At 41.1% G+C, this 18,017-nt stretch overlaps 2 protein-coding genes across 2 annotated transcripts in view; one reads left to right on the top strand and one right to left on the bottom strand.

The window, feature by feature from the left end:
• Positions 1–4,387: 4,387 nt before the first annotated feature.
• Positions 4,388–12,170, bottom strand: POLR3H (RNA polymerase III subunit H). The gene is made up of 7 exons (XM_020811733.3): positions 12,044–12,170; positions 11,077–11,210; positions 10,542–10,638; positions 8,224–8,310; positions 7,219–7,282; positions 6,517–6,724; positions 4,388–5,813 (listed from the first exon to the last, which is right to left on the bottom strand). Exons 2-7 carry the CDS (start codon positions 11,185–11,187, stop codon positions 5,760–5,762), a joined length of 621 nt encoding a protein of 206 aa, XP_020667392.3. The 5' UTR covers positions 11,188–11,210; positions 12,044–12,170; the 3' UTR covers positions 4,388–5,759.
• An 893-nt stretch (positions 12,171–13,063) lies between these two features.
• The window catches only part of NUP205 (nucleoporin 205), a 61,259-nt gene continuing 56,305 nt past the window's right edge, over positions 13,064–18,017 (top strand). Inside the window, exons 1-2 of the mRNA XM_073000221.2 lie at positions 13,064–13,344; positions 17,293–17,435. Coding sequence (XP_072856322.2) covers positions 13,317–13,344; positions 17,293–17,435 — 171 coding nt within the window. The 5' untranslated portion in view covers positions 13,064–13,316. The remainder of the gene's footprint in view (positions 13,345–17,292; positions 17,436–18,017) is intronic.

Here is an 18,017-nt window from a genome sequence, read left to right as displayed (position 1 = left end):
AATCCTATGATTGCCCAATCTTTGAACAAAGTCTTGTGTAGCTTCTGGTTCTTCTCTCTCTTCTTGGCAGCAGGACAAGGGGTTGTTCCCACTTTATGGGCAGCCTTCAGCGGCAGTTGTGGGAAACAGGACACACATGCCACCTTTCCAGTACAGTGGGGTCTTGACTTGAGAACTTAATCCGTATTGGAAGGCAGTTCTCAAGTCAAAAAGTTCTCAGGTCAAATCTGCATTTCCCATAGGAATGCATTGAAAACCATTTGATCCGTATCTGCTCTTTTCTGTCCATAGAAACTAACGGGAAGCTGCTATTCCGCGTTCGACCACTAGAGGGGGATATTTTGTTTCTTTTTTTCTTAGGTCAAGAAAGGTTCAGGGAAGGCAGGGAAAATACAGTCCAGGCAGTACAGTGGACCCTTGACTTACACAATTAATCCGTATTGGAACGGTGGCTGCAGGTCAAAAAGTCTGTAGGTCAAGTCTCCATTGAGCTACAGCGCATTGAAAACCGATTAATCCCGTAACAGGCCGTTTTTGTTCCATTTTGGTTTTTTTCTGGTCTGTAAGTCAAATCTCAGTCTGCAAGTCAAACCTAAATTTTGCGGCCAGAGAAGTCTGTAACTCAAAAAGTCTGTAAGTCAGGCCGTCTGTAAGTCAAGGGTCCTCTGTAATGCCACAAAAAAGCCATTCATCACAGTTTCTTTCAGAGATGTCTGAAGAAAGCACCTGGCTTCAGTAAAATTCTGTATTTTTCTCCCATAAAACCCTGTCTAGCTTCTGAAATCTGCAGGAGAGGTTTCATCGCTCCCAGAGTTATGCCTGATAACCACTCCTATAGGGGCTATGGAATTTCCTGTCAAAGATTGGCTGATTTCCTGATGTCTTTCCACCAGCACACTAAAATATTACTATTTAGTCAACTGGCTGACTGCAAAGGGCATGAGCTTTAAAGGTTGTTCTCCCTTCTGGGTTTTTTTTAAAATGTTGATTGTAATTAGTATTTTAATGGAAATTTTAAAAAATGATTTTAACTGTGCTCTATTAGGCTAACTGATGAAATTGTTTTAATAATTATAATGTATTTTTAAAAATTATATTCTGTGCGCCTTCAGTTCAGGTTTTTGAAAGAAAGTCAGAATACAAATAGAATAAATAAATAAATAAATAAATAAATAAATAAATAAATAAATAAATAAATAAATAAATAAATAAATAAATAAATAAATAAAAGAAGGGACTAGAAGAAGCACTACTACCCTTAAACTGTCCCCTTGCTGTTCCTTTGGCAAGAATTTGGCCAGCGCCTAAAACTGCACAATAGTATGGACAGGATGGTGTTACTCCTCTCAACTGGCAGCCATCATCTTCTGGCCCTTAAAGCAGGCACATTCAGCCTCTAGCTGTGTGCATTTCTTCTTCAGCATCAGAAGATTCTTGTGCTCTACCACACAAACCATGTCCAAATTGTAAGTTATACCTCAGAACATTGGCTAGCCAGCTGTGATTACACTTTCTGTTCAGCACTGAACAAACCAGCAATATAAAGATAGGGGCTAATATGAAAGAATAGCGGTGTCTTCAAATTAAGAGCATAGAGCAGCCCAGATTTCTGGAAGTGACTTTCAAAAATGCAGTTCTTGTGGGGTACTTGCCTGGCATTCCAGTCTAGGCAGGAAGAAAACTTACCCCTACACTACCCTGTTTGCATTCCTGCTTTGCACTTGGGCAACACTTAGCAGGCACTTGGTGCCACTTCTGAAACTCTCCCAAGCCATTTATTTTGAGGACCTGATTTATGAGACAGAAGCAAAGCCACCACATGAGAGGGCTATGGTTAAGATCACTCATCTAAGAAGCAAGATGCTGCAAATCACAGTAATTAGAGTAACTGAATCACTCTGAAAGATTGGAGATAGGTAAGGCCACTTTCTGCAAATAAAGCTGGTGTTGCCTGCCTCCTTTCTAAAGAGCTACAGCAGCACCAAATTTATTTGCACTTAACTGAATTGATTTCTTTTTCTTGAATTAAAAAAAAATGATGTCCTTAAGCTAAAAAGGTGGCGGGGGTAGTGGGGAGATACTATTCCAGCCTTTCAGCCACGAGGCTGGCGGAAACTGCAGCTCCCAGCGTCCAATGCCTCCAGGTCCTGGCATTCAGGATTAGCCCAAGTATGCGAGTGATTGCCAAGTATTCCAAATATGTTAGTTTACTACTGCAGTTTACAAAATACAGACAGGAAGGGAACCCATCCTCCCACAAGAGTCGTTTTGATTCTGCAAATAATAATAATAAAAAAATAAAAAATAACGCTACGGTCCAAAGGAAGGATGTTCTAGCCGGGCAAAACTTTTGACAGTCTCCTGTAGTTCCGGGTCTGTCGTAGACGACGACGCCGTTAGATGACGTTGATTGATGTTTTTTCGCGATGGTCCTTTTATCAACATACTGTAATTTACGAGACCCGAACTCAGTGGGCGTCGGGGAGGATGGATCTGTGTCGCAATAAGCCTGCCAGGCTGTATCTGTTTGCTAAAGCGCCCGGAAGTCTTGACGCCGCAAATTTGGTTTCCTTTCTTTCTCCTTCTACGCACGAAGGCAGTGCAAGATCTGTTTGCGCTTTGGAAACCTTCCCAACCTATTTATATTTTTGGACGTCATTCGTAATAGGGAAGCGAAAACAAGATTTCTAATTCCACCATATATCAGGAATACAGCAACTTTAATACGCGTGTATTTATAGCGCAGTCAGGGTGCTTGGGGGGGGGGTTCGTCTTCCCCCTTAAGACATTTGCAAAGCTATAACTCGAGAGCCCAAGCGCTGCTTGCCAGAATCGGAAGCGCGTTTCAAGACGAAGCTGTTGGAGAAGCCAATATAGTATTTGGAATACTGAAACAGATACTGTATTTGGAATAGGCGAAACTCCGACGATGACGTTAAGAGAAGCAACAGTCCCCGGGTGATTAAGTTTTAGAAGGGCGGGCGTGTCCTCTTGCAGATTTCTGACATAAATGGGATAGACTGAAAGCTTGCCATTGGGTTTGCGTGTTACCAAATCATCTAAGTACAAGACTTGAAAAATGAGCTTACAAATAAACGAAGCTATGAATTCTCAACGGGAAGACTGCTTTTTAAAAAAGTGTAGGACATCAGTGGGATCTGTAACAAAATGTTGCAGTGAGGAATGTTTATTTACAGAAGTCTATCGCCCCCCCCCTTTCCAAGGTCTCTCCACTTCATTCTAACTCCATAAACGTCAGTGTTCTGTACTAAAACTAGTAGTTTTGAAGAGTGCCCCCCCGCATGCTTCTTTAAAGATCCCCCAACACAGCCGCCTTCTCTTGCACACTGACTGTGTCATTTCGGAGATTTGAGTTTAGAATCTATATTCAAGCAGGGTGTTGCAATGAAATGTTGCAGTGCACTCCTGATGTAATACTGCCTGAGCATGCAGTGGAAAGAGTGGGGAGAAAAATTCTTAGTACCATAGACAAGACCTTTCTGTTGACAAGTCTGACATGAAATCTTCCTTCTTTTTATAAAAATACTGCTGAATGCTTAAAATTGAAACCAGTCTACTTACAAGCCTTGGGACTTAGGTTTTAACACACAGTTGAATGTTTGGGACTGACTGGTGAGGGGAGCAATTTAAATAGCCTCATCTTTTGATGTTGGCATTGCATTGCAGGGTTGGTGTAAGCTGGTCTCCCAACATAGATCTCTAGCTTGTCTGGGCTGAGTTTATCCTTGCAATACTATCTGAAAATCTTATTTTCAAAAGCTTTAAAAAAATCTGTATTAGTTGATTTATATAACTGCTATTTTCTTGACTATTGTAAATTTTTATACTACAGGCTATTTTGGGCATCTCTCAAAGAGCAAGTGCTAAAGCACTGAAAAAAAAACCCTGTTATGGCTGTTCCTAACAGAGGCCCTTTCAAGACGTTGTTGCCATTTGTATGTTGATAAGACTGTGTATTTTAAAATTTCTCTTAATTCCTCTTGAGAGGTCAGTTGCCTCCAGCTGAGAAAATTACTCCAATGTAAGTGAATGAAGAATTGCATAAATACTGTAGTACTTATGGGTCAGTCTGCACAAGATCTCAGAGTAGCAAGGACAAAACAAAAAGGTCTGCTTAATGGAAAGAATGGATAAACAACTGAAGTGGTATGGATCTATCCCTTACTGGGAGGGAATCAAAACTATTCAGCCGCAGAATCGTATGTTCGGAAACTGGATGTAAAGCAAAGTTTCTGATGTAGTGTTAACTGCATATTATTTCTGAATTAATTCCAGCAATTCTTTGTAGCTAACTTCCAGTCAGCCTGTAAAAGATCCACAAGTAAATTCTGCCTTTCTATCAGAAAACACTAGAAATACAAGGAAGTCTATGTGTAAGGTTTATTAGAGCTTACTACTTCAAGTCCTAAGATCATTTTTGTTGAAAAACTGGGTGGTATAGGGGTTATTGCATTGGCTCAGAAAACCAGGCTTTAAAACCTGCCCCTGAAACTCATATAGTGACCTTAAGCCAGTCACACACTCAGCCTAATTTTCCTCACAGGGTTGTGATGAGAATAAAGTCAGGAAAGGATAAGTTAGAAACAACACCTTGGGTTTACTGGAGAGAAATCAGGATGTAAATATGACAAGTAAGGAGAAAAATTGGTGGGGGGGGGATTTCAACTTACTGTGTAGGTAACATACACAACCTTTACCCAAAGCTCTCCTTGTCACTTTTATATACACTAACAATCCATAGCAAATCACTCAGCTCAGTAGCAATTCACAGTTGAAACCACTGCCACAAGCAGAGTTGCCTGCACAACCAGCAGTATTGCCTTTGCTTAGTCCACAGAATTTATATGTATTGTTTACACTATGTAGTGTGATTGTGTCCCTTGTGCTCATTTCACCACTGTCTCACATTTATCACCCTGATACATTCAAACCCCAGAAAACAAATGGTGGAGGTTCTATATCTGCATCCATATTCTGTAACAGGGGAAGGAGGCTTTGATCATAAGAGGGTAACAACAGCCATCAAGATATTCTGTTCAGTAGCAGATATAGTTAGGCCAAACATGCAGAAGAGTCGCTCAGTCCTCCAGCTTTTTTCAGCAGTTTTAGTTTATCTGCAAAATGGGCCATAGTGCAGACATGTTGATGGGTTAGTAAAAACAACACTTCTGTTGTGTTGCTGATGTTTGTAAACTATTTTGCTAGCAGAGTGGCCCGTCCATTCTGCCCAGCTTTAAATAAACTCATTGCCAATGAATTAAAGAATATCAGTTAGAAGAGGATATCCAAGGCTATTTAGATAAAACAGTACATTCAGTAACATGAATGCTTGCTTCCAAAACTGCATAATTCCTCCTCTCTTGTTACACTGTGAATAACATGGCAGCATTGGATACTGTTGCATATTTCTGAATTTCTTCTTCCATCTGTTGTGAAACACAAAGCTTTCCACCTTTTCTTCCCTTCAATAGACTCTTCTTAGGTATATGCAGCTGGTTTTGGTGGATAGAGAGATCCAAACTTAATTTGGGTGGCCAGGGTCATTCATGGTCTTCAGTTACTTTGAACAGTCCCACTCTTTCTATGTCTAGACCAGACTGAAGTAGATCAAATGTAAACCAGAATCATTCAGACACTGCTTCCACTTTGCAACTGTTCTTCAAGAGAGAAAAGAAGAACCCACTGGATTTTTTTGACTGGAAAACATCCATCTGGAGGAACAGTGTTTCTTCCTTTAGCTAACTATTTGTCCACCAGGATAGGAGGCCTAGGCCAGGCTCACTGATAGACCCCTGCACAGAGAAAAGAATTCAAATAAGAATTTGAAGAATGAATATTTGGATTATCCATTCAACATCTAGGATACGTTATGCAATATATTTTGTGAGATTATTCAAAACCTTTCCTTTTCAATTTTGTTTAGAGAAAAAAAAGAAACAAAGACAGATTGGAAATAGTTAACCACACTGAATAAAACAGATCATGGCATTCACTGGGGGGAAAAACACAAAATTCATAGAGCACCTCTGAAGAAATTTTCAGGTTTAGTATTCCTCATCTCATCCTACTGTGACTCTAGCACAACACAGAGAGAATGTGCTTCTTTTAGCATTGTTAAGGAAACAGAGAAGTATTGTCATTTTTGAAAGAAATAGTTACTATTATAATTGGTTGAAATAATGTGTATAACTACCAGCAAAAATAGCTGTAGCTATCCCCTCAGACTCAAATTTTCATTAAATCCTAGATTTTAAAACAAATGTGTGCATCAACAATGACAGACTACTGGGCATGTATGTCAAACAATTGTAGCTCACCCCACTGCTGCACACTGCAGTGATTATCTTCCATTAGTACATTCCAGTTTTAATCTGCACTTCCAATGTCTGCCTTATTGTAACACCAATGCACTGAAGAAAGCAGCAGGCATTTGGCTTTTACAATTCCCTGATGCCTCTCTACCCCATTCTTGAACCAAGTTTATGGAATAGTTACCACAAGAGTGTAGGGGGCTTCTTTCTTCTGCACCTCCTCTGTGGCACTAGAGGTCGAGGGCTCAGCAGAGCTAGGCCCTGTTGGGGATGTATCAATGAAGGTTTCATCCACCACACGGAAGCGAATTTCTTCCCCTCTATCCATATAGAGGTCATGGGCTCCTTCTTCAGTCTCATACTCCCAAACCCACACTTGTTCAGCTTCATCGCTGGGCACATGGAGGGTTAAGGCAGCAATGTGGTAAAGAGGGAATGGATGTTCGGATTCATGACAAGAAATCCCATTGCCAGTCTAGGCTGCCTGATTTTAAATATTCATCCCTACATAACCTTTTCTCAGGTACATAACCTTTACTGGAGGCATATTAGAAGAATCTAAGATCAAAGCAAATTAGACAATTCTTTGTCCCTATGGCTGCTGTTCCCCAACCCTTTTGATCTACTTCCACACGCTTCAGTCCAAAATACTGCCCTTTGCCACAATTTAAAAAAAAAATCAGAGACTATTCCCCATACTTCAGAATGAGGGCTGCTATTATGCAGATTCCTTTGTTCTTAATGTTAAAGCTATGGCAGCAATCTTTTGCAACATCGTCAAGAAGGATGATTTTTATTGTTATTTTGAGTATAAAGGCTGCACCTGAAGATAAGTTACTGTCATTATATTACACTTTTTAAAACATCCAGCAACATTGGAGGATACAACTTGGCAGGCTGTTGTAACGATTCTGGAGGGATAATGATGTCATCAAAGAAACCAAGAGAAACTGTGGGAAGAAAACTCAGATTAACACAGAAGCCATTTATATATAATGTGACTCTCTCACCTTAAAAGTTTTGCCAGGGACAACATGCACACGGGTGAATGATGATTCATTGACAGTTTTTACAAAACAAAACACCACCTTATAATATTCAGAATTCAAGCCTGTGTGTCATGACAGAACTGATCCACTCCATATCTTTAACTTTCACTCCAGCTCAATCATGGATATAGTAGTAGTCTCTGTAAAAGTCACAGCACCTGTAGGTGTTGTACTGGGAATTGGGCATGGGTTGGATAAGCTGATTATGAAACTACATATACAATATTACATTTGGCATTTATCCAAACTCAGCACAATGTTGGCTTAAATTAAGCATAGCTAAGAACTCAACATTTCAGAATCTTTATCTTTAATACCATATGGAAAAGAGAAATTCCACTCCTAATACAACCAGTTGTCTAATCTAAATATTTTAACTGGTAGCTAGGCTTCTCTTAGGAAACAAGTTCTGAGGCTGCTGGGCAAAATCCTCCAATTAGACTGCAACCAAATAAAAAAAATCATTCAAATAAAAAAAACCATTCTCCAGAAACATTTCATACAGCTATAATTACATTTGACTGAGCACAGCAGTAACTGAATTCCATGGCTGTGAAATGAACAAAAGCTTCCACAGTCAGGGCATTGAGGGGCTGTATATTTTTCAGCAAACACTATATCACAGTGATCACATTTTAACAGAACTGCCTTTCTTCAAAATGTAAATATTAGCTGACTTGACATCATATGCTACATTGTTCAAGACACATATCATAATATAGTCCAATCCACTCCAGGGGTATTCTATGATTTACTGTATATGCAAGCCAATTTCTCAGAAATAACACTCATGCCAATTTCTCAGAAATAACACTCATACAATGAATAGAAATAAAATTTACCATGAACTCCTTCTAGACTGCACCCTTTTATCTCTCCAACCAGAATCTCATCAAGAAAGGGGTGGAATACAACATAACGAAAATGCACTGAAAAGAGGCAAGGAATAACACCTCATTTTTTTGGCAAGTCATGTTTTAAGTTCATGTTGAACAAAATAGCTGCACAAAAAAATCCACAAATTTAACTACAAGGGACCCAGGATTATATAATGTTGTATTAACAAAGCACTGACTGTCATCTCAAACTACCCACCTCTCAAACTTCAACCACTAATGGATCCTGACAGCCCTTTGATTTTCAACTTAACTTCTCTCACAGGGCTAATAATATGCAGAGCACTGTTTCTGGGCAACTGTGTATGTTTCTGCAGGTCAGGCACACTGAAAATAACTTGTTTTGTAAACAGACCAAATAAGACAGTGCTCGGTGAACTGTGGCAAAGGAAATAAAAGATTTAGGGTAGCCTTGTGTCCACCCAAGAGATCTCTACTGTTAGGTATTACATATGCAAAATTGATAAAGGTAATACAAACTGAACAAATGAAATATACAGTAGAATGAATGTATGTCAATATATTTTATAAGCAATTTATGTAAAGCAAGTAGTGCAACAGTGACAGGAAATATGACACTCAAATAAGAACACATAACTATATAATGTAATATGCACAAGTACCCTGTTTGCCCGAAAATAAGACAGGGTCTTATATTAATTTTTGTTCCAAAAATACATTAGGGCTTATTTTCAGGGGTTGTTTTATTTTTGTCATGTACAACCATCTACATTTATTCAAATGCAGTCATGTCATCTTCTTCTGGTTGCTGCACAATGGTGGAGGGTGGGGTTTCACTTAACTAGGGCTTATAACTAGGGCTTATTTTTGGGGTAGGGCTTATATTATGAGCATCCTGAAAAATCATACTAGGGCTTATTTTCAGGTTAGGTATCATTTTAGGGGAAACTGGGTAGTTCCTTTTTCCTGATATGTTATAGATAATTAATTGGCATTATAAGGTGGACCTGCTGTTGTGTCTACAAACTATACATACAGTTATATATAGAAGCAGAGATAGCCATAATGATCATAAAACAAATTCAAAACTCAGTATGTTTATTAGGCCAATCGAAAAGATAACAGCAGTTAGAGCAACCTCCATGTTTCTTTGTGACCAAAGATACTGAATTTAACAGCTCAGCAGTTATATCCTGTGCTGGAGAAAAAAAATATTGTGCAAGCAGATACTGGGTGCTTCTTCACTAAAAGGTTTGTCTCAGTCAACATGAAATACCTAATCTAGCCCATTTTTTCTACTTTTCCAGTTTCTAGAAAGTCTATGGGCTACTCTAGGAAAATATAACACTATCCACTGATAAGCCGCATTCCAATGTTTGCAGAGCCTTCTTCCTCTGTTATATCTCAAGACAGCAAGCAGATGAAATGGTTTTAAGATTCAGCCTACCTACACCCACTTACATTTGAAACATTTGGCTTAGAAATATGCTCACTTTCTAAATTGCACATTCAAGTCAACTCACTATCGAGTCTTTTCTTAATTCCTATGAATGCAGCCACAATACTGTCCGACATTAAATTAATGTGGGATTTAACACGTATAGCAAACACTTAACATTTTTATTTGGTTTCTTAGGCATACCTATGTCTGATTTATGACAAGATACCTGTGTAACTTTCCTATGCTGAAATCTTGTTGTATAGCACAGTCACACTATCGTAGTCCATTAATCAGTGGGGACTTGGTAACTGAACTACTTACCAAGGAGTGGTAAGTTCCGGTGATTCAAATTGGCTCATTCTAGTTGCAACTTACTTTGCTAAGCAAAAGAATTTCAGCTTCTATGTACTATATATCTACTTGTGCAATAACTTGCTAGCACACTCAACAAACAGGACATGATATATGCCCAATTCCCTGTATGGATACTTCAGAATATGGGTACGCATGAAACAAGTCTGGATTCATGAGAACCTACATGTTTGATAAGCACATGTAGAACTACTGTAGACTATAATAAACTACTAGTCAGGAATGACCTACAGTAAAGGCAACTCATATTAATGTTGTCCTAAAGAGGAAAAATAGCAAATACAAAGCATAGTGATTATGAGACTCTCAGCCTTTTGTCCCCATAGAACAGGTAACCTTAAAAACATGCCTGGCCATTAATGTAACAGAGTCATAACTGAGAATACAGAGCACTTAAAATGCTGATGGCAATTCTTTAAGTTGCTGAAAAAGATACTATTCAAGCGGTTAACTTTTATATATCTAAAGAGATCACATTAAAGTAAATGACCTTTTGTGTGTGATGCACCATCTCCTGGGAATATATAGGAATCTTCCAGCTTGGTAATGTCGTACAGACAGATGCAAAGGCCGACATTATACACAACCTGTTTGGGGAAGCAAGTCCAATGAGTAATGAATCACAGCAATGAGGAAGAAATGGGCAACAACTTTCTGAAACAGCATGCCAAAATGTAAAGAGCACAAATGAACCAAATAGTAATTGAATAGTTGAAAATACTTCATGTGTGTTGACTTTAGATACAGAAAGGTTAGAGATGACTGCTGAGAAGAAAGATGAGATGCACTCATGACCAGGCAGCCCACTTAGCATTTCTCCTTACCTTCTGTATCCTGTCACTCACTTCTCAATGTCATACTACACTGGGTCTCACTTGCATATTAATAAAACAAGGAGATTAAAATCACATAGTAACTGCTCAGCACTGTAAAATATATTGATGTACAGCAACAAGATTTTTGCATTCAAAATATTTTTCTGTTATAGCAAGCTTGTCAGGCATGGCGTATTGTGAAATTTTTACCTTATTAGCCAACTTCTTATTTAACTCTTCAGTGATGGCATCATTGAGTTTCCTTTCAAATTGCCATGGAGGAATTCGCACAGTATCTGTCATTTCCACCAACACAAACATAATGGCTAACAAATGCAAGGCACCTGTAGGAAAACATCAGAATCAGGGAGACAAAGGAGGAGGTGACAAGAGAGGAAGAAAAGTCAATGCAGAGTTGCCCTAAGTGGCATTTGTTATTCTGCTGTGTGGTTTAACTGGGAAATGCTTCCAATTTACAGAGTATTCTATGTAAGCATTTCTGACCATAAAATAAGTCCTATTGTATTACCTTTGAAATTTGTAACAGTTTTACTAGAACCTTGTCTCAATTCCTGTTTCTAATATTATCATCACTATTTAAATCAATGTTCAACTACAGTTCGCCATACCTGGAAAGTTAAAAAAACTATGCAAGTTATAATTAAAGGGAATGCAAACGCCCTTCCAAAAACGCCCTTCCAAAATGAAGTCTTTACAAACTGCTAAGGATTAGCACACTTTCAAAAACCAGAACAAGACAGGCCGCGCAGATGATTCCTGTGGTCTTGGTTTTGAGACAAGAGCCCTTCCAATGTTTTGGACTGCAGGTTCTGGAAGCCCCAGCCCAACAGTACCGTATTATGGGACTTGTGACCCACAACATCCGAAATTGAATGAAATTGAATGGTATAATAGGCAAAGTTGGGGGAAGGAAAGGAGAACTGACGCGGTACAATGCCTGATCAATTTCACGGGACAAATTAAGAAATATAAAGTTGGAATTGTTGTGGTCAAATTGGCCCTTTGGCTCTCCTGAAACCGAAAAGCGTATATCCATTCAGTGAAATTAAATAAATTAAGTCAGAAGGAAAGAATTCCCTTGCCAAAGGGCGAAAGCATGAGAGATCCCCGCGAAGTCTTGGGCCCCAAGTGCCTTCCACAAAATATCAGGACCTACCGCACGTGCTGCCCTCCACGCGACACCATCCTCCGCGGACAGAATAATGCCCATTAATCCGACTTCAGGGTTCCGCTAACACGCATGCGCACCTGACCCCCAAAGCGGCAGCAAGGAAGTCGGGAATAAAGACAGCGAAATGCATGATGGTAAATGCTGCCTGGAGGATGATGGGAAGCGCTCTGCTTTAGCTTTCGCCCAGTACTTTAGAGACAGTACGAATTTCAACCTGTTCCCTCGTTTCCACCCCCCCAAGAAGTCCCTTACTGCTGTCACTAACCCTTCTGCTGAGCCCTTCACTTCCGGCTTCGTATCAAAGCAATCAGCACACGGGAGGGCAAAAGCATTTTACGTACTGTACTTAAAAGTCCTCCCAGAGCAAGACAATTACAGTATTTTAGAGATTTTTCTAAAATCGTAGCCGTCTCAGTCTATGTAAGCACAAATTGGGCAAAACACAAGCACTTGGTGGCCCCTTAAAAGATTTGCATATTGCAATGTAAGCTTTCGAGGCTTGATCCATTTTATCAGACCTAATAGATGAGTACATTCTATGTGTTTGACGAAGTGGATTAACCCGCAAAAGCTGCAAGTTGCTCCCTTAAAATGCATTCTTGCACTTTTCAATTTTGTCCTCCCCCCCCCACACACTATATTTCAAAGATTGAGAAATTTGCCTCGCTTAGGTATGTTTCCCATGGGAAGTGTCCGCTCTCATTATCACGCATGCAAGCGGAGTGCGAGAACTTGAACGACACCACTTGGAGACAGAAGAAACGACAATATTCGCGCGTTATTTTCCTGGGCGCGTCACCTCTCCTCGGCCGGCAAGACAGCCCTGAAGCCACTCGTCAACAGTGGAGTGAAGCGGACCCCTGGCCTTGTGTCCTAACCCCGCCGTGCTCCCTGATCCTCACCCTTCAATAAACCCGTTTACCATGAACCTCTGTGTTCAACTTTCCCGCGCGCTGCCCTGACGAGTTTCGGACTACAGTCCCCAGCGTCCTTTGCGCCGGGGCCTTCGCTGGACGGGAAGGCAGCCAAACCGCGCCTGGCCCCTGAAGGTCCGAATCTGGTTTCTTTTGTCTCAAAGAAGCGGAGGGGTCTCCTTGCTCGAGGGGTTTCGGAGACTCCGTGTGAAAGACGCTTGCAGGGCGAAGCAGCCGAGCGGTGGGAAAACGACGGAGATTGCCGAGCCGGCCTTGCGTGGGGCAGCTCTTCCTGTTCCCGGGCTTCTCGGCGGCAACGGCGCGTTTGGCTCGAGTTTGGCAAGATGTCGCCTCCGTTGGCGGTAATTTCAGGTAAGGGGAGCCGAGAGCGTGAACGAGGGCCCGGGGAGGAAGGGGGGTGTATTTTCCTTTTTTTTTTCCCTTCCAGGTTTCCGTGAGGGAGCGAAGGCTGTGATCCGTGACTGGCTCCAGCTTTTTCCCGTGGTCCAGAGAGAGCTCGGCCTGTCGTTCACGCCTTTTTTTTACCGCCGTGCAGTCCAACTGTATTTATGCCCCCTCAGAAGTAAACATCATTGAGTTCGGTGGGCTTGCCCCTAGTTTAATGCACAGTCTTGCAACACAGGCCTTTTGTGGGGGGTGGGGGACTCAGCAAATTAAAATCGCGTGCAGTAATCTTAACCCCGAGAGCAGTTTTCGTTTTGCTACAACTCCTGTCGTCCCAAGTCATGTTATTAGAGTTGTGTTCCATTGCAAGGCACCACTTTGGGAAAAATTGAACTGTAATATCTGGTGAAAAGGTTGCCATGCAGCTTAACTGCAGTACATGCACTAGTTCTTGTTTAGTCGTGTTCGACTCTTCGTGACCCCATGGACCAGAGCACGCCAGGCCCTCCTGTCTTCCACTGCCTCCCGGAGTTTGGTCAAATTTATGTTGGTAGCTTCGGTGCCACTGTCCAGCCATCTCGTCCTCCATCGTCCCCTTCTTATCTTGCCCTCACACTTTCCCAACATCAGGGTCTTTTCCAGGGAGTCCTCTCTTCTCATGAGATGGCCAAAGTATTGGAGCCTCAGCTTCAGGATCTGTCCTTCCAGTCAGCACTCAGGGTTGATTTCCTGCAGAATGGATAGGTTTGTTCTCCTTGCAGTCCAGGGGACTCTCGAGAGTCTCCTCCAGCACCACAATTCGAAAGCATCAATTCTTTGGTGGTCAGCCTTCTTTATGGTCCAGCTTTTATTTCCATATATCACTACAGGGAAAACCATAGCTTTGACTATGCAGACCTTTGTCAGCAAGGTTTTTAAGATGCTGTCTAGATTTGTCATCGCTTTCCTCCCAAGAAGCAGGCATCTTTTAATTTCGTGGCTGCTGTACCCATCTGCAGTGATCATGGAGCCCAAGAGGGTAAAATCTGCCACTGCCTCCATATCTTGTTCTTCTATTTACCAGGAGATGATGGGACCAGCGGCCATGATCATAGTTTTTTTGATGTTGAGCTTCAGACCATTTTTTGCACTCTCCTCTTTCACCCTCATTAAGAGGTTCTTTAATTCTTCCTCACTTTCTGCCATCAGAGGGGTATCATTTGCATATCGAAGGTTGTTGATATTTCTTCCTGCAATCTTAATTCTGTCATGGGATTCCTCCAGTCCAGCCTTGCATGATGTGTTCTGTATATAAGTTAAATAAGTAGGGGGACAATATACAGCCTTGTACTCCCTTCCGAATTTTGAACCAATCAGTTGTTCCATATCTAGTTCTAACTGTTGCTTCCTGTCCCACATATAGGTTTCTCAGGAGATACATAAGGTGGTGAGGCACTCCCATTTCTTTAAGGACTTGCCATAGTTTGCTGTGGTCCACACAGTCAAAGGCTTTTGCGTAGTCAATGAAGCAGAAGTAGATGTTTTTCTGGAACTCTCTGGCTTTCTCCCTAATCCAGCACATGTTAGCAATTTGGTCTCGAGTTCCTATGCCCCTTTGGAATCCCGCTTGTGCTTCTGGGAGTTCTCAGTCCACATACTGCTGAAGCCTACCTTGTAGGATTTTGAGCATAATCTTGCTAGCGTGTGAAATGAGTGCAATTGTGCGGTAGTTGGAGCATTCTTTGGCACTGTCCTTCTTTGGGAGTGGGATGTAGACTGATCTTTTCCAGTCCTCTGACCACTGTTGAGTTTTCCAAACTTGCCTGCATATTGAGTGTAGCACCTTAACAGTGTCATCTTTTCAGATTTTAAATAGTTCAACTGGAATGCCATCCCCTTCACTGGCCTTGTTGTTAGCCATGCTTTCTAAGGCCACTTGACTTCACTCTCCAGGATGTCTGGCTCAAGGTCAGCAACCACACTATCTGGGTTGTCCGGGACATCCAGATCTTTCTGGTATAATTCCTCTGTGTTTTCTTGCCACCTTTTCTTGATGTCTTCTGCTTCTGTGAGGACCCTACCATTTTTGTCCTTTATCATGTCCATCTTTGCACAAATGTTCCTTTAATATCTCCAATTTTCTTGAACAGATTTCTGGTTTTTCCCTTTCTATTATTTTCCTCTATTTCTTTGCACTGTTCATTTACGAAGGCCCTCTTGTTTCTCCTTGCTATCCTTTGGAAGTCTGCATTCAATTTTCTTTAACTTTCCCTATCTCCCTTGCATTTTGTTTCCCTTCTCTTCTCTGCTATTTGTAAGGCCTGGTTGGACAGCCACTTTGTTCTTGTATTTCCTTTTCTTTGGGATGGTTTTTGCTGCTGCCTCCTGTTATGAGCCTCTATACAATGTTATGAGCCTCTATCCAAATTCTTCAGGCGCTCTGTCCACCAAATCTAGTTCCTTAAATCTGTTTTTCACTTCCACTGTATATTCATAAGGGATTTGTTTTAGATTATAAACCAATGATATTCCCCTTCATAGATTGCTGCCTTGTCGTGGCAAAGGGGCTTGAGTAATTCAGAGAAGCAATGGGCTATGCTGTGCAGGACACCCAAGACGGACAGGCCATAGTGGAGAGTTCTGACTAAACACGATCTGCCTGGAGCAGGAATTGGCAAGCCACTCCAGCATCTTTGCCAAGAAAATCTCATGAATATGCACTTGACCTGATGGAATATTTGAGTAATACAGAAGTTTCACACCTCCCATTTCCTTGAGAATAAGAATATGTTGATAATACAATTGAATAATGATGGAATATTTGAGTAATACAGAAGTTTTCCCTGGATCGTGTCTTCCATGGATTTAAATTATCATCTAAGCATCATGGGCAGGGGGCTTAGGATATCTACTACCTTTTAAATATCTTTAAATTTCCTTTAAGTGACTGATTACTTTGTGGTTTTTATTAAGTTCTCTGGAAGAGAGCTCAATGGACATTATGGACCTTCGCTAGCATCCTGATGGTGTGCGCTGAGGTTTATGTGATTTAAGATGGCTAGTTATATTTAATTGATGAAGTGTAGGGGCACATGGCTACTCATGCGACTGATATATATCCTGGCACTTAGGCAGTTAGCCACCATTAGCCAGGGTATATTATACAGATATTATATTAGCATCAGTTAGATACTCACTCTTGTGTGGAAGTCAGAATACTAATTGTAATTGCACTGGGAAGTTGTGGCTTTCCTTTGTTATGCATTCTTTTCCGTTTCTGGTTCCAAGTTCCCATCTCTTTTAGTTATAGAGCTGTTGTTTATTTTCTGTGTGGACAACACTTTTGAATAAAAGCCAGTGTGGATCTTAGCGAAATACAAATTTCTGGGATCATCTCATGTTCCAGTCACTTATGGGATTTGTGCCTTTTTGAATCTCCATGCACTGTTGCATAAGTGCTTTTCTTTCTTTGCTTTGAAGGCCCTTGTTCTGATGTACTCTTGTTCTGATGAAGAATATACTGTACTAGCAGTGAAGGAGGTGACATCTTCATCAGTACAAATGGCACAATGGAGAGTGAATTCTTATGCAAGTGCCCCCTCCCCCCCATTGCTCCACTTTGTCTGTTTTTTTTGGGGGGGGGAATTGGACTATTTTATTTCTCATTAAAATAATACAGTACTGAAGTAGAATTATGTGGATTTTCAGTTCAATATCTTTTTTCTTTAGATGTGAAACATATCATTGTTTCACACCTCCCATTTCCTTGAGAATAAGAATATGTTGATAATACAATTGCAGAATACTATCCAGAGCATGGGTTTTACTGCTTTTACAAAAGATTTTTTAAAATTAATTTTGTTCCTGTGAAGTGTTGTGTGGTTATGTAGTCATTAACACTGTTGCCCAGTTGTGAATATGTTGTCTTACTTTTAGGTGCCAGTTTGTGGGGGCCTTACAAAGACATTTGGCAGGCAGTAGTTAATGCTATTTGGAAAAGACAGCCAGAAGCAGTACATCTTCTTGACCAGATTTTAAAGAAGCATAAACCTGACTTTATATCACTCTTCAGAAACCCGGTAAAAAGCAAACTTCTAATTGTTGTGGGATGGGGGTGACAAGTTGATGTAGTATTGTTCTGATATATATAATAATTATATTATTATAAACCATTATGCAGTGGTTTATAATAATGAGATGCAAGTTTTCCATTTAGGAATTTTTAATAATGCTATAGTGAATGGAAATTTTAAAAATGTACAGTGGTGCCCCGCATAGCGACGTTAATCCGTTCCAGGAAAAACGTCGCTATCCGGAAACATTGCTATATGGAAAGAAAAACCACATGCGGGGTAAACTCACCGCTAAGCGGGAATCCTCCATAGGGCCGCCATTTTCGCCGCCTCGGTAAGCAAGGAATCAGCGCGAAAACGCTGCGGGCGTCCATTTTCTTGACGCGGCAGCCATTTTGGAACCGCCGATCAGCTGTGCAAAAATGGGGCTTTTGGGAGGACCACGGGGGAGGGCTCCCCCACGGTCCTCCCAAAGCCCCCGCTGGCATTTTCGCCCAGCTGACCGGGGGGGCGCTGACCGGCGGGCGCTTGGAAAGGAGCGCGGGGGAGGGCTCACCCATGCTCCTTCCAAAGCGCCCGCTGGCATTT

This window comes from Pogona vitticeps, chromosome 5, assembly GCF_051106095.1.
Source record: "Pogona vitticeps strain Pit_001003342236 chromosome 5, PviZW2.1, whole genome shotgun sequence".
In the NCBI taxonomy this organism is placed as follows: Eukaryota; Metazoa; Chordata; class Lepidosauria; order Squamata; family Agamidae; genus Pogona; species Pogona vitticeps.
The sequence above is the reverse complement of the archived record's forward strand: the minus strand, read 5'-3'. Positions and strand labels throughout refer to the sequence as shown.